The sequence below is a fragment of the Podarcis erhardii genome, assembly GCF_964252035.2.
Source record: "Podarcis erhardii genome assembly, chromosome: 9".
Lineage (NCBI taxonomy): Eukaryota > Metazoa > Chordata > Lepidosauria > Squamata > Lacertidae > Podarcis > Podarcis erhardii.
In genome coordinates this window covers 68,777,559-68,793,457 of record NC_138512.1, presented here as the reverse complement: position 1 = coordinate 68,793,457, position 15,899 = coordinate 68,777,559, and the positions used below count along the sequence as shown (strand labels likewise).

Genomic DNA, 15,899 nt, shown 5'->3' with positions numbered 1-15,899 from the left:
TGGTGGGGGGCGGAGGGACAATTCAAAAGACGTATGTCCTACTGACAACCTAAGGATTTTGCACCTTCATTCTGCTGCATATACAGAGCAAGTCTCCTAGCAGGTGTATCCAATACCAAGGAAGTGCGTAAATCTTCAAACATTGCCAGCAACTTGTTTATCATCTCAACACGGTGTCCTGTAATATAGCCCCTACCTGGTCTTGGTCAAAATCAAGGACTCCGACGCAGTAGACTCTTGCTCCCATATCCCTGGCAAGCTCTGCCTTGAATGGAAATAAATCAATAAAAGTTTTATGCATTTGCTAGAATATAACAAGGTCCTGGTCTGACAGCATTGGCTACCAATTCATTTCTGGGCCCAATTCAAAGTGCTGGTTTTGACCTATAAAGCAGTAAACAGCTCAGAACTGCAATACCTCTCCCCATACGAACCTACCCAGATCCTGAGATCATCTTCTGAGGCCCTTCTTCATGTGCCTGCTCCACAAGAAGTTCAGAGGATGGCAACACAAGAAGAGTCCTTTTCAGCTCCCCATTGGTGCAATGCTCTCCCCAGGGAGACTTGCCTGGCACCTTCATTATACACCTTTAGGTACCAGGCAAAAACGTTCCTCTTTAACGAGGCCTTTGATTGATCCAATGCCCTTTTAAAAAGTGTTGGGGAGGGGGGTTCTTGGGTTGCTTTTGTTTCCATTTTGATTATGGCTTTTGTGATTTTTATCTTGTGATTTTATCTTGTGAACTGCCTTGAGATCTGTGGGTATAGGGTATAGGGACGTGGGAAATGCTGTGGTCTAAACCACTGAGCCTCTTGGGCTTGCCGATCAGAAGGTCAGCGGTTTGAATCCCCATGACGGGGTGAGCTCCCGTTGCTCTGTCCTAGCTCCTGCCAACCTAGCAGTTTGAAAGCAGGCCAGTGCAAGTAGATAAACAGCGGGAAGGTAAACGGTGTTTCAGTGCGCTCTGGTTTCCGTTGCACCAGAAGCGGTTTAGTCATGCTGGCCACATGACCCAGGAAGCTGTGTGTGGACAAACGCCGGCTCCCTCGGCCTGAAGCAAGATGAACACCGCAACCCCATACAGTGGTGCCTCGCAAGACGAAATTAATTCGTTCCGCAAGTTTTTTCTTCTTGCGAGTTTTTCGTCTTGCGAAGCACGGTTTCCCATAGGAATGCATTGAAAATCAATTAATGCGTTCCTAGGGAGACCGCCTTCAGACCAGGTCCGGGGACAGTCTTTCCCCGGACCTCTTCTGAAGGCTGGTGGGGGGGGGAAGGACTTTTCTCCCCACCGCCAGGCTTCAGAACAGCCTTCTGAAGGCTGGCGGTGGGAAGAAAAGCCCTTCTCCCGCCGCCAGCCTTCAGAAGAGTTCCTGCAGGGCTGCCTAGGCTGCGAATAGCAGCCTGCTGCCGGGTGCGAGGGACGCTCTGAAGCAGAGCGCCCCTCACCCGGGGCAGACATCTGCAGCTTGGGGAGCCCTGCAGGACTTCCCCACAGGGCTCTCCAAGCTGCGGATAGCAGCCTGCTGCCCCGCACGAGGGGCAGACATCTGCAGCTTGGGGAGCCCTGCCGGACTTCCCCACAGGGCTCTCCAAGCTGCGGATAGCAGCCTGCTGCCCCGCACGAGGGGCGCTCTTAAGCAGAGCGCCCCTCGGGCGGGGCAGACATCTGCAGCTTGGGGAGCCCTGCCGGACTTCCCCACAGGGCTCTCCAAGCTGCGGATAGCAGCCTGCTGCCCCGCACGAGGGGCGCTCTTAAGCAGAGCGCCCCTCGCGCGCGGCAGACATTCACAGCTTGGGGAGCCCTGTGGGGAACTCTTCTGAAGGCTGGAGGCGGGAGAAGGGCTTTTCTTCCCACCGCCAGCCTTCAGAACAGCCTTCTGAATGTTGGCGGTGGGGAGGAAAAACCCTCCTCCCACTGCAAGCCCCGGGAAGAGAGGAGAAGCTGCGCGCCTTCTCCTCTGTTCCCGGACCTCCCACCGCAAGCCTTCAGGACAGGTCCGGGAACAGAGGGGAAGGCGCGCAGCTTCTCCTCTCTTCCCTGGGCTTGCGGTGGGAGGAGGGTTCCCCGCTGTCCCCGGAGATTTCCCTATGGGCTTTCGTTTTGCGAAGCAAGCCCATAGGGAAATTCGTCTTGCGAAGCCGCTAAAAAATCGGAAAACCCTTTCGTCTTGCGGGTTTTTCGTTTAGCGAGGCATTCGTCTTGCGGGGCACCACTGTAGTTGCCTTTGACTGGACTTATCCGTCCAGGGGTCCTTTAACTTTTCCTTTACAAATTTAATAAACAACAACAACAACAACAACAACACACAGGCAAGCACTGAACCAAGCAGGAGGCACAGTTTCAATTCAGCACTCACCTCTTTTTCTGCATATTGCGGTATATACCCTTGCAATTGTCCATCCGTCAGAGCGATGATGATGCTGTTTGACTTCAAGGCTCCGACCTCCTTGATCTGTTTATTTGCCTGAAAAACAAAAAATGTGTGCTTATCACTGTCATTGGGGGGCTGAGAACTGGCACAAGAGGAATATAGCCATTTCAGATAAGGCTGCTGAAATTATTAACAGTTATAATAACTAATGAGCTAAGGGCCCATTAAGCTGAGGCCAAGTTAGACAAAGTCTATTCAGGAATCTTTTGCTCAACGTGGGGCTTGAACCCACAGCCCTTGCTTGGCTGGGTTTTTTGAGGGGTTGTTTGTTCTATAGAACCAGGAGGAGGGGAAGCAACTGGATTGGGACCATGGGGGGGGAGAGCTTCGCCCCATTTCCCCTGCTATGATCCTGATCCAATCCACCCTCCTGCTTTAAAAAAAACAGCCACACAAGAACTAAATATGTAACTAATTCCATGTCACAATTGACCCAAGAAGGGCAAGATACCTTGAACAGCAACAAATCATAGAATTATTATTTGTAGAGTTGGAATGCAATGGAGGACTCATTTGCCCAACATGGGGCTCAAACTCATGACCTTAGATTAAGAGTCTCATACTCTACCCACTAAGCCATGAGCCACTATATCATTTAACAGAGAGGGGAAGGAAAACCTACTTCTTTTATTCCTTCATGTATGTACGTTTCACCTCCTGGCTTAACATTACTCAGCTCTTCAAGGCCTCTCTGAATTTCATTCCTGAAAATGAAGAAACCAAAAGATTATTAAACATTGTATTGAAAATATTGCTGAATCCTTCAAGCGTCCCTGATCCCATCTGGAAAGATCTTACGAAGAGAAGAAGAGTTCTGCTAGATCAATCTAAAGGCCCACTTAGTCCAGAACTCTGTTCTCACAGTGACCAACCAAGATACGACACTTGCAAGCAGAACCTGGGTGCAACAACCCTAACCCCACTTGTGATTGCCATAAAATGGTATTCAAAGGCTTACTGTCCCCAACAGTGGAGATGCAACATAAGGTCAACCTTTGGTACCAGCCATGATGGCTACCATCAATGAGATACAGTGGTACCTCAGCTTAAGAACAGCCCTGCTTACGAACGATTCAGGTTATGAACTTTCGCAAAACCAAAACTTTACCTTTTTCTAAGAACGGAAACCAAATGGTGGAAGGGCACTGGCAGCAGGAGACCTCATTAGGGAAAGCGCACCTCAGTTTGAGAACGGTTTCGGTTTAAGAACGGACTTCCAGAACGGATTAAGTTCGTAAACCGAGGTACCACTAGACACTGAAAACACCTGCATAAAGTAGGGCTGGGCGTCATATTGATATCTTGTCTAAAACTGACTTGAAGTCCATATTGTGTTATCAGTTTCATAATTTCTGACGTGGCAATATATCCCAAAACATGATGTGTGTGTGTGTGTGTGTGTGTGTGTGTGTGTGTGTGATGCAAAAATCACAATGTGGGGAAAACTGTGAAACCAGCCAATGCCTCTACATAGTTCCACCCTTATTTCAGACATCATGATATACAGTGGTACCTTGGGTTAAGTACTTAATTCGTTCCGGAGGTCTGTTCTTAACCTGAAACTGTTCTTAACCTGAAGAACCACTTTAGCTAATGGGGCCTCCTGCTGCCGCCAGAGCACGATTTCTGTTCTCATCCCGAAGCAAAGTTCTTAACCTGTGGTAATATTTCTGGGTTAGCGGAGTCTGTAACCTGAAGCGTTTGTAACCTGAAGTGTATGTAACCTGAGGTACCGCTGTATCATCTCTCACCAACATCTCTCACGATGTTGAAAACCAGGCATCACCCAGCCCTAGCATAAAGTGGACCCCCATATCCAAATTTTGTAAGCAGAAATATATTGCCCATAAAAAGGCAACGCTGGAAAAATACCTGATAGCAGGCATTCACAACTGCCTCTTTTTCTGCACAGTTCGATTGAATCTTATGCACATTTAATTTGTGCGATTTCAGCCTTGCATGGTTGAAAGCTGGACGGTTGAAATTGTGCAAGTGGCATGCAAGGTTTTCCTGGTGCAAAAAGAGCTTTCAAGCTCTCTGTCTTGCTTAGCAGGCAAGGCTTGCTCAACCCACCAGCTCCAAGATGCTCTGGGATGCTCAGGCAGGGATGGTTCCAAGGGTTTGAGTATATGGGTTTTTGTGTAAATGCAGAACCCTTGGAACCGAACACCCACATTTGCAAATGCCGATTTTTTGAGGCCTGTTGATCCCTTCCCCACTCCTCACCCATAAAAAGCCTTAAGCCAAAATCTAAAAGGTAAGATTGGAGAAACTTGCACAAAAGCAATTTATATCCGTACTGGCAGTTCTGGTTTCAGCGGAAGACATGCTGTGCACTATAGATGGCAGCTGAGCAAGTTACGTAAAAGTTAATGCAATCTGTTTAATCCAAAATATTTTACACTTGGTGTCTATTGAAAACAACTTGAAAATGATTATGTACGAATGCAGATTACAAAGCAGACACTTTGTGCTTGCCAGAAATGAGTGGCAGCATGTCCACAGGCCCCGCAGCGCTTCTGCTGCCAAGAAACAAACGACAAATCAAGTTCCAGTCTTTCTGAAACAGATTTCGCAACGCAAAAAATAGCTCTCGTACAATCAGTTCAGTTTTATTTATCCAGCATACAACCAAGACCTCCCAGCAATCTGACACCTCCAGACCTATTTCAGTTCTGGGGCCCAATGAACATATATATATTGTTTTTAAAGGAAAATCTAAGAAAGAATAAGATTCTGCAAGCAAGAGGGGGGGGGAAGCAGGTTGCCATCTGTCCACTAATATTCTGGAACAGAAGGTAAGAATAGCCTGCTGGATCAGAGCAAAGGTTCATCTAGTCCAGCATCCTAGCTTCACAGTGGCCGCTGAGTAGCCCACAAGTAAGCTGTGATCTCAGTTGCAGTCTCTCCACCAGCAATTCCCAGAAACTGATAACCAGAGGCACACTTTCCCCTGACTCTGGATTTTCTTCTATATATATAAAGAACCACATTCTGAATTCCATCTCAGTCCCTGGGACCAACTGCCCTACACCCCAAACATATTTCAACAACAAAAGCTGAGATTTACACAATTGTATAGGGGACGCTTTGCTGAAACAAAGGCGAAACAAAAACAAAAAAACCAATGATGCCAATTCCTAAGAGATGGACACCTTGCAATAACAGACCCGTTCTGTGAGACTCGTCTTAGAATTCAAGACAAAAGGAGGAAAGGACAATCACGTTGACGGCAACTTGGAGGCTGCTCTGCATGTGATGAATGGTTACAAATAGAACGTCTCCTCTCAATGCAACATATGTGCATGAATCTCACACCTCTGCCTTTCAGAAAAGGCACATTTATATCCCCAACAGTTACCCTGCCTGCTCCCTTCCTTCCTCACGCCTCCTAACAATTGCTTCAACAAGTCTTTCAAACTTGCAACCGAGAACAAGGAGGAAGATGGCATAGTCCCAATTAATCCACCGCCATCGCCAGCTAACGCGGATTTAGACTGCATTTTAGAGAGTCTGCAGTGCCCGCTTACTTTGTCCTGGAAATCCTTGCAACATAGCTCAGTTGGCTACAGCATGGTGCTGATAATACCAAGGTTGCAGGTTCTATCCCCGTAACGGACAGCTGTATATTCCTGTGTTGCAGGAGGTTGGATTAGATCAGTTTCCCCCAACTTGGGTCTCCTCCAGCTGTTTTTGGACTACAACTCCCATCATCCCTAGCTAGCAGGACCAGTAGTCAGGGTTGATGGGAAGTGTAGTCCAAAAACAGCGGGAAACCCAAGTTTGGGAAAGCCAGGACTAGACGATCCTCAGGGTCTGCAAGGTAGGAAGCATCACCTGCAGTAGAATGGAGTGGCCTGTAATACTTGAAGGCTGCATTGAGAGCAGCGGGGTGCAATGGTTAGAGTGCTGGACTGGGACATAGAGAGATCCAGGTTCAAATGTCCATTCGGTCATCAAGCTCAATAGTTGACCTTGGGTCAGGTGCTGCCTCTCAGCCTACCTTACCTGTTGTGAGGATAAAATGGGATGGGATGAACCATCTACACCACCCTGAGCTTGGAGGAAAAGGGATGTATAGATGTAATAACAGGAAATAAATAATCCTGCATTCTGAAAGCAACCGCCCATCGTGGCTGCTTCTGATTCCTGCATTGCAGGCAGTTGGTCTATACAGTGGTACCTCGGGTTACATACGCTTCAGGTTACATACACTTCAGGTTACAGACTCCGCTAACCCAGAAATAGTACCTCGGGTTAAGAACTTTGCTTCAGGATGAGAACAGAAATCGTGCTCCGACGGCGCGGTGGCAGCAGGAGGCCCCATTAGCTAAAGTGGTGCTTCAGGTTAAGAACAGTTTCAGGTTAAGAACAGACCTCCGGAACGAATTAAGTACTTAACCTGAGGTACCACTGTATGAGTCTCTTCCAACTCTAAACTTCTATGGGTCTTTGAAAGGTGTCCTTATTACTTATAACAAGGAGCCACTATTGGCACTGAATCGGGCCTAAAGCGAATTCCTCACCAACGGTAAAACTGTACTATTTAAGAAACACTTCAGGTGATTAAAAAGGAACCGCCATTTTATTACCGGTGAGGAAATTGCCTTAGGCCTAATTCAGGGCCAACTTAATTCAGTGTCACTTAAAATAGTATTTACTAGCATCAAAAAAGCGGGGGAAAGCAATGTTGCAATCTGCTTACCTGTCTTGTGTTAATGGTAGAATGACCGTTGCTTGCATGGAAAACACGATGAAGGAGACCCTCATCTGGTTGCTTTTAAAGACAAAGAAAAATATCCATCTGAGAGACATAAATCAAAAGGCTGCGCCCACGTGCGTTTCAACGGGATCTGTGTCAAGACAGGACTCTGAGGATCTCTCCGTCTTAACCTTTATGACAGAATCCGAGTAAACACAAAGCCCACACAGGAAATAGCTAACATCTAATATTTCCCTCCTTGCTCAGCAGTTCTTATTTCAGCTGACCTCCTGAATAATCTTAAGAGCTGTGCCGGATCAGACCAAAAGCTCATCTGTACCAGCGCCCTGTTCTCAAGGCGGGCAGGTAGATGCTTTTCAGAAGCCCAAAAGTAGAATCTGAATGTAACAGGGTTTTCTCCGCCGATGGGTCCCAGCAGCTGCTGTCCGGAGTGGCACTGCCTCTGAGGTCCTGCCAAAGGGCCAACCTTATCTTATACATATCTGTAGTTTATAAGAATTGTTTTTCTGTTAAAATGAGAATTTAATACACACTTTCATATGGAATTGGATCCTGCTAGTGGTTGAACTGTGTTCTGGGACGCCCCACTGTGTTTAGAACGCCTGGACAATATAACCAGCTGCGGTGGAAGTGAAAGCGTCTGAATTTCTTCTCCTGACTTCAGAGGGGAAGGGAGAAAGTGAGCCCAAGGCTCCCTGCAGCTTGTCCCTGCTTAGGCATATTGCACCAAACCATGGTTTAGTGTGACATCTGAACACAGTCACTCTGGTCCCTATAAAGACTTCCAGGTCAGGACTGCTGTTTGGTCTGAACAACTATAATAAGCCATCTAACTTTGCCCCCTTCTGCCTTCTCTTTACCCCACCCTAAGCTCAAAACGACTGGAACCATCACTCAATAGAGCTCTTTCCCTGCAAATGCTGGGGCCAGAACTGGGAACCTTCTTTGTGCAAATGATGTTCTCTGTTGCAGCTCAGCCTCAGCCCCTCTCCTAGTTTCTATTGAATTTGTCTCCATACATAAACAGGTAGTTATATGAACTGGTGTTAGAAGTGTCTATAACTGTTGCAGCCAAGGTGGTTCTCTGCAAACAGTTTGGACTACAACTCTCATCCTTGATCTGTTAAGAATAATAGTGAAGGACTGGCTTCGTTTTCGTTTTTCAAATTTAAGGCATCGTCTTAAGGAGCTTCTTCAATGGATTTGGCTTAACAAAAATGATAGGCAATTTCATTACCAAATGCTTTTCTTTCTTCTGCATTTTTAAATTCCACTATCCAGAAGTTCTGTCGTGATAGGAAGAATAGGAATACTTTAAAAAAATAAACATTCTCACTGTAATTTCGAGGCTCTTAAAAAGATAGAAAACGTGTGCTGTGCTGCTACTGCAGACCTACATCTCTCAAGCCCAGCAAAATGGGAAACAGATGTACAACTCATACCGGAATGATCTAATTCTTATAATGAAACCTGCTCCGCGTTTTCACCATATGCTGCGCTGAGCAGCATTTATCAACCATTAAGTAGTCCCATTTCTCTTTTAAAAGGGGGGAGGGGGAGGGAAGAAATCTTATTAAGCTGTTAAGAACTGTTCATCAAAGGATTCAGCCAAATCACTTTTATTTCAGCCAATTCAGCAACAAACAAACAAAGTGGAAGGGTGAGGCCTCTTGGCTGGAATAAAGGATGACCAAAAGGCTTTGGAATGGCCAATCAGATCATTTTTGGAAAAGATAAACATATCTCTTTTGCCAGTAACTGAAAGCCTGAGCCACATGGCTTTTTTGGAACAACCAATTAGATCCTTTTTATTAACTTACCGTGTGTGTGTGTGTTTCAACTGCATTCCGTTCCTTGTTCTACAGAAAACTCATTTTTTGACTTTAGGAAGATAGATGCTAGCAATATGCAATTAAGGCCTGCCTAGTTCACATGACTTTTCGCCAGCTGGTCCAGCTGACAATCGCCTTCTGTATCGCATTTTCCATAGGAAACAATTAACTGCAACAAGGTCTGAGCAGCTACTTCCCACGCTCCCAGTGCCTAACCAGGACTGGAAATAGTCTATATTTTGTTCTTAATATCATCCTCTGATTTCTGGGCAGCACAAAGTATTAGGAACAGCAGAATTAGTAGAACAGGCAGATTTTGCATTCATTTGCTTAGATTGCACAATTGATCCTGCTTCTGTTAGCCATGGAGAAAAACAAGGTGCTACAAAGATTGACGGAAGCACGAGCTTCTAATAGTTCAACAGACACCTCCTGCATATTCTCAAAGCCATATCCCCAGGCGCAAAGCCCAGAACAGGAACAGCCAAAACGGTAACCTTGTGATGTCGCAGGACTCGAACTCCCAACAGCCCCAAGACAGCATGGTCACAGGTCAGGGATGATGGGAACTGTAATCCAAAAATATCTGGCAGGCACCATGTTAGATACCCTGGTTGAGAAATGCAGTATTGAGAAATGCAGTGAAAGCAAAAGAAGAAAAGCTGCAAAATTCTGTGTCAGACACTAAATTCTCTCCTCATACAATGCAACTGGAGCTGTGTGCAATACATGCAGCCTTGCCTTCAGTGCACAATGAGTCATGCTGGAAACTGCAACTATGGAATAAAAGGTACCAAACCATGTATTGAGATTGAATCCTGACAAGGCAGAAGTACTGTTTTGGGGGGACAGGGGGCGGGTGGGTGTGGGGGACTCCCTGATCCTGAATGGGGTAACTGTGCCCCTGAAGGACCAGGTGCGCAGCCTGGGAGTCATTTTGGACTCACAGCTGTCCATGGAGGCGCTGGTTAATTCTGTGTCCAGGGCAGCTGTTTATCAGCTCCACCTGGTACGCAGGCTGAGGCCCTACCTGCCTGCGGACTGTCTTGCCAGAGTGGTGCATGCTCTAGTTATCTCCCGCTTGGACTACTGCAATGCGCTCTATGTGGAGCTACCTTTGAAGGTGACCCAGAAACTGCAATAAATCCAGAATGTGGCAGCTAGACTGGTGACTGGGAGCGGCTGCCGAGACCATATAACACCAGTCCTGAGAGATCTGCATTGGCTCCCAGTACATTTCCGAGCACAATTCAAAGTGTTGGTGCTGACCTTTAAAGCCCTAAACGGCCTCAGTCCTGTATACCTGAAGGAGCGTCTCCACCCCCATCGTTCAGCCCGGACACTGAGATCCAGCGCCGAGGGCCTTCTGGCGGTTCCCTCACTGCAAGAAGTGAGGTTACAGGGAACCAGGCAGAGGGCCTTCTCAGTAGTGGCGCCCGCCCTGTGGAACGCCCTCCCTTCAGATGTGAAGGAAATAAGCAGTTATCTTATCTTTAAAAGACATCTGAAGGCAGCCCTATTTAGGGAAGTTTTTAATATCTAATGCTGTATTGTTTTTAAAACTCGAATGGAAGCCACCCAGAGTGGCTGGGGAAACTCAGCCAGATGGGCGGGGTATAAATAAATTATTATTGTTATTACTATTATTACTACTACTACTTTGACTCCAGTGTCCACATTGTCTCAATATCATTAACACACACTTTGTTACTTTGATCTGTGTGGGAGAGGAGTTTTCCCCTTAACTGGGGGCTCTGGAAGAAGCTATTCTGTGGGGAGCAGGAAACCTCTGAAGACTCTGCTGGGGCTCTGAATCCTCTGCTGATACATCCCACAGGTTGAGCTGTGATGAACTTCCACAAGTCAACAACAGGCCACCCCGTTTCTCATGCCACCCTGCTCACTGACCCTGTTCCATTCCATGCTTCAGCGTGTTTGCCTTCCTGGAATACAGCCTTGAACTGTGATAATTCCTCTTACTTGCATGAATGAAAAGACATGCTTGTAGAAATTTCTGCTTTAACATAGCCTACCATACATAAACAAGACTTTTTACTTCCCAACACTGGAAGATTGCCCACAAGGGAATGTGCGCTTCAGGCTTAAAAAGATTCTGCACCCGAGTTTTATGTGATTCAAAAACCATACGAAACAAAAACAAGTAGGAATTTCAGAACTCTTTACGATGTATTTTTATCAGCACTGCACTGCATTCCGAATACATTGAGAGAATGTGATGTTGTCATAAGGCGCCTTATGTGAACGAAAAGCATGTCTGTGCCTAATTCTTTTGAGAATGGTTTCCAACCGAATATTACGCATCAAAGCATTTGTTTTGCAATCTTTCGTGTCAAAACTAAACCTAGAAACCATAAGGAGAGCAGCCCACCTCACAAATCTGTCCGTCAGCAGCCTCACGAAGTTAACAATTTCCGACCAGTGGTTCTTGACGCTGTGTGACCTGTAAAGAAGAAAGAAAATGAACAGGAAATCATGAAGGGGGTCAAAGCAAATAACCCACCTGTCTTTAAATATCTGCATTAAATCTAGGGATGGGCAAATCTGTCATTTTTTGATTCTCTCCATTTCTCATTTTTCCTCTCTTGACTTCAGTTTTCCACATTTCCACACCAGTTCGCAATTTTTAAACAACAACAAAAAGTCCTCATGAAAATCCATCAGCATTTTAGTGCGAATTTCTCTGACTACACAAATTTCTGCAACTAGCTTTCCCAAATATAATGCATTTTTCTACACTCTTTCATGAATATGTGCACTTATATGCACAGGCTGCATTAGTATGTGTGATTTTTGTACACATTAGTTGGCTGGAGAACTGCATTGCAAAATTTGGAGAGGTGCAAATTTGGAAGGATGATTGTATAAAAGTTTGCATGCTGTTTTGGACAGTGCGAATTAGGGAGATCTACCTTACATAGTAGCCATTAATAGTCTTATCTTCCATAAACTTGTCCAATCCTCTTTTAAGGCCATCCTAGTAGGTGGCTACAACTGTCTACAGCAGGAGTGAGTTCCACAGATTAATGACGTGTTACACAAAAATGTGGACACAGGTGGCGCTGTGGGTTAAACCACAGAGCCTAGGACTTGCCAATCAGAAGGTCGGCGGTTCGAATCCCCATGATGGGGTGAGCTCCCATTGCTTGGTCCCTGCTCCTGCCAACCTAGCAGTTCGAAAGCACATCAAAGTGCAAGTAGATAAATAGGTACCGCTCCGGCGGGAAGGTAAACGGTGTTTCTGTGCGCTGCTCTGGTTCGCCAGAAGTGGCTTAGTCATGCTGGCCCCATGACCCGGACGCTGTATGCCGGCTCCCTCGGCCAATAAAGCGAGATGAGCGCCACAACCCCAGAGTCAGCCACAACTGGACCTAATGGTCAGACACCCCTTTACCATTTACACGAAAAAGTACTTTCTAACATTCAGCTTCAGTGGATGCCCAAAAGTTACAGTGTTATGAGGGAGGGAGAACAACTTTTCTCTATCTACTTTCTCCATGGTATTCATAATTGTGAAAACTTGTAGCCTACATTAATGTACGCTTCCTATATTTCTGATTTACATATCCTAAGGGGATATATTTTTGACACTTGCATAGCTTTCTGACACAGGGATATAGTATTTCCTATTATTATTGTTGCGGATAATAATAATGATTAGATTTCTTAACCTCCCCTTCACCATGCAGTTCTAAGGCATGTTGCCACAATTTTAAAAATACAATACAGTGGTACCTCGGGTTATAGACGCTTCAGGTTACAGATGCTTCAGGTTACAGACTCCACTAACCCAGAAATAGTACCTCAGGTTAAGAACTTTGCTTCAGGATGAGAACAGAAATCGTGCAGTGGCGGTGCGAGGCTCCATTAGCTAAAGTGGTACCTCAGTTTAGGAACAGTTTCAGGTTAAGAACAGACCTCCAGAACGAATTAAGTTCTTAACCCGAGGTACCACTGTATTGAAATCAGTCAAAACAAATTACAGTCAAGAGAGCAGGGTGGGTCCTAAAATATATGCCTCAGGTGTCAATAGCCAGGGTAAAAAAGTTGTATCTCTCAGCATGTAATGAAAACTACATAATGGAGGTGTCAAATACATCTGTGTGAGGAGGAGGAGGAGGAGGAGGAAGAAGAAGAAGAGTTTGGATTTGATATTCCACTTTATCACTCCCCTTCAGGAGTCTCAAAGCGGCTAACATTCTCCTTTCCCTTCCTCCCCCACAACAAACACTCTGTGAGGTGAGTGAGGTTGAGAGACTTCAGAGAAGTGTGACTGGCCCAAGGTCACCCAGCAGCTGCATGTGGAGGAGCGGAGACGCGAACCCGGTTCCCCAGATTACGAGACTACCGCTCTTAACCACTGCACCACACTGGCTCCCAGAGGACTTCCACAGCAGATATATTCCCATTTCAGGAAAATGCAGTGCCTGAAGTAGACCGTTCCTTTCTTTAGAACAGCCTCCCAGCTCAGAACACTAGCGCTTTTCTTTCAAGAGCATCTCAAGGAATTGCCCCATTTGTGTGACACAGTCACAAGTCATGGTACATCCCCTCCAGCAACTTCCGCATTTGACCTGTGGGAACAGAACCCCCTCTTCAAGGGCAAGCCACAAAACCCTTCTTCCTCTGTTTATTTACCACGTAACACCAAACACCAAGGTCAAAAGAACTGCCACGACCAACAACCTCAAAAGCATCTTTCTGCTTCAACAACCAAGGGTGGACTAACCTCGCATCCCATTCTCCACAAACTGATTATGGTACCACACAGATGCCAGCAGCAACGTCTACATATCCCACAACTTCCTTTTCTCACATAAGCGTACAAAAATTCACATCAATTTTACTTCAGCAGCCTTTGGCACCACAAAAACCCGTCACGCACAAAGGCAGAGGCTTTTGAACTACTTACTGAGGGTTCATCAGTAGTTTCTCTGGGGTCCCTCAATGAGAACATCATTAATGGTGCTTCTCCAATGAACAAGCTTCCTAAAACTACCAATGGTTGTCTGCAATGTACAGCAGCAAGAGTCGGCTGTGTTTCTCCTAAGGTGCATGTTCACCTCATGACAGCTCAGGAGGCCTGCCCAGCATTTGTGTAAACTGATTGCACACCAGAACATACCCCTTCTACAACACACATCACTTGGACAGCAGAAACACCAGTGTGGAAAGCACTGTACCACCCAAAACTCTTTTGTCTTCCAAAACTGACACAACTAACAGTCCATTTAGAACACAGGTTATTATACAGCGGTACCTTGGTTTAAGATCAGCTTAGTTTATGAACAACTTGGATGAAGAACACTGCAAACCCAGAAGTAGGTGTTTTGGTTTGTGAACTTTGCCTTGGAAGCAGAACATGTTCCGCTTCCTGTTGAATGTGTTCCATTTGTAAATTCAGTCCCCCACTGCTATGGGAAAGCACGCTTTGGTTTAAGAACGCTTTGGTTTAAGGTTTTTTATTTCCAGAATGAATTAAGTTTGTAAATTGAAGTACAACTGTACAGAGTTAAACCACCGGTCCATGCAGCTCAATACTGTCAACGCTGACTGTCAACTGCGCTCCAGAATTTCAAGCAGGGGTCTTTCCCAACCCTCCTTGGAGATGCTGGGAATTGAAACCAGGACTGGGCCTTCTGCATGCAAAACAGATTGAGCAAAACAGTTGAGCCCTTCAGGTCTGGCACTCAGTGGCTGCAACTCTGAACAGAGAGAACCAGCCCCACTGTACACAGGGGAGGGCTGTGTGGAGAGAGTCTCTTCCTTTAAATTCCTAGGAGTTTATCTCAGTGAAGACCTTACTTGGAAAATCAATACAACCCAGGTGGTTAAGAAAGCCCAACAGAGACTCCATCTCCTCAGAGTATTGCGGAAGAACAATGTCAATCAACATTTGATGATCTCCTTCTACCAGTCAACAACAGAAAGTGTCCTTTCATACTGCATCATGGTGTGGCATGCTGGTTTGACATCATCTGATAGGAAGTGCCTACAGAGGGTGGTGAATACAGCACAAGATATTATGGGCTGTCCCATGAATCTACTGGATGACACTGCAGAAGAATGTTGCCTCAGTAGAGTGAGGAAAATTCTCAGGGATGATTCACACCCTGGCCGGCACTTCCTTGATCTCCTGCCCTCGGGCAGAATATATAGAAGCATGATTAGTCGCACCAACAGGGTAAAAAACAGCTTCTATCCATGGACTGTTAGGCTGCTGAATGAAAAGATAACAACAGGGCAAGTGACTTTTGGGTTTGGTGGGTGTGCGTCAGTAAACGAGGGGAATTAAGACTAAGAGAGCTGAGTGGGGGGTGCTCATGTAATCTCACTGTATACAAGTTGTATAAGTGACAATAAAGTATTTCAATTTCAATTTATTGTTTGTTGCGCTGGTAGTTGCATTTTGCAGTATTTATATACTGCTTTCCAAGCAGGCCTCACAAAGTGGTTTACGTAACATTATTACAGCAACAGCAACAAAAGTTACAATACAATGGGTAGGATGACTTGTTTGTTTAGTGCTTTCTGCTACTTCTCCACTCAGAGCAAGTAGATGGGCCTGCCGGAGAGGCCACTAGGGGAGCTGGATGGTGAGAGTCCCTCATGCTCAGTTATTTGAACTGCTTAATCCATGCGCTTCTGGGCTCTTAAGGATCAGCTGCACTACCATAGCATGTCTCCAAGGGACACTGCTGCTGATCAAGTTAGGGAGAAGAAGGTACATCTCAGGTGAATGCAGGAGACTCTGTCCTCCGATAAAGGATAGCTACTAAATACAGAGGGACGCGGGTGGCGCTGTGGGTTAAACCACAGAGCCTAGGACTTGCTGATCAGAAGGTTGGCAGTTCGAATCCCCATGACGGGGTGAGCTCCTGTTGCTCAGT

At 46.0% G+C, this 15,899-nt stretch overlaps 2 protein-coding genes across 2 annotated transcripts in view; one reads left to right on the top strand and one right to left on the bottom strand.

Annotated features, from left to right (window-relative positions):
- Nucleotides 1-15,899, top strand: part of PRDM8 (PR/SET domain 8) — a 147,453-nt gene that overhangs the window by 51,163 nt on the left and 80,391 nt on the right. The window lies entirely within an intron of this gene.
- ANTXR2 (ANTXR cell adhesion molecule 2) overlaps nt 1-15,899 on the bottom strand; it is a 150,135-nt gene that overhangs the window by 128,815 nt on the left and 5,421 nt on the right. The window contains exons 2-6 of the mRNA XM_081876994.1: nt 11,381-11,452; nt 7,142-7,213; nt 3,059-3,140; nt 2,362-2,469; nt 197-265 (exon numbers count right to left, since the gene is read on the bottom strand). Of these exons, the coding sequence (XP_081733120.1) occupies nt 197-265; nt 2,362-2,469; nt 3,059-3,140; nt 7,142-7,213; nt 11,381-11,452 (403 nt within the window). The remainder of the gene's footprint in view (nt 1-196; nt 266-2,361; nt 2,470-3,058; nt 3,141-7,141; nt 7,214-11,380; nt 11,453-15,899) is intronic.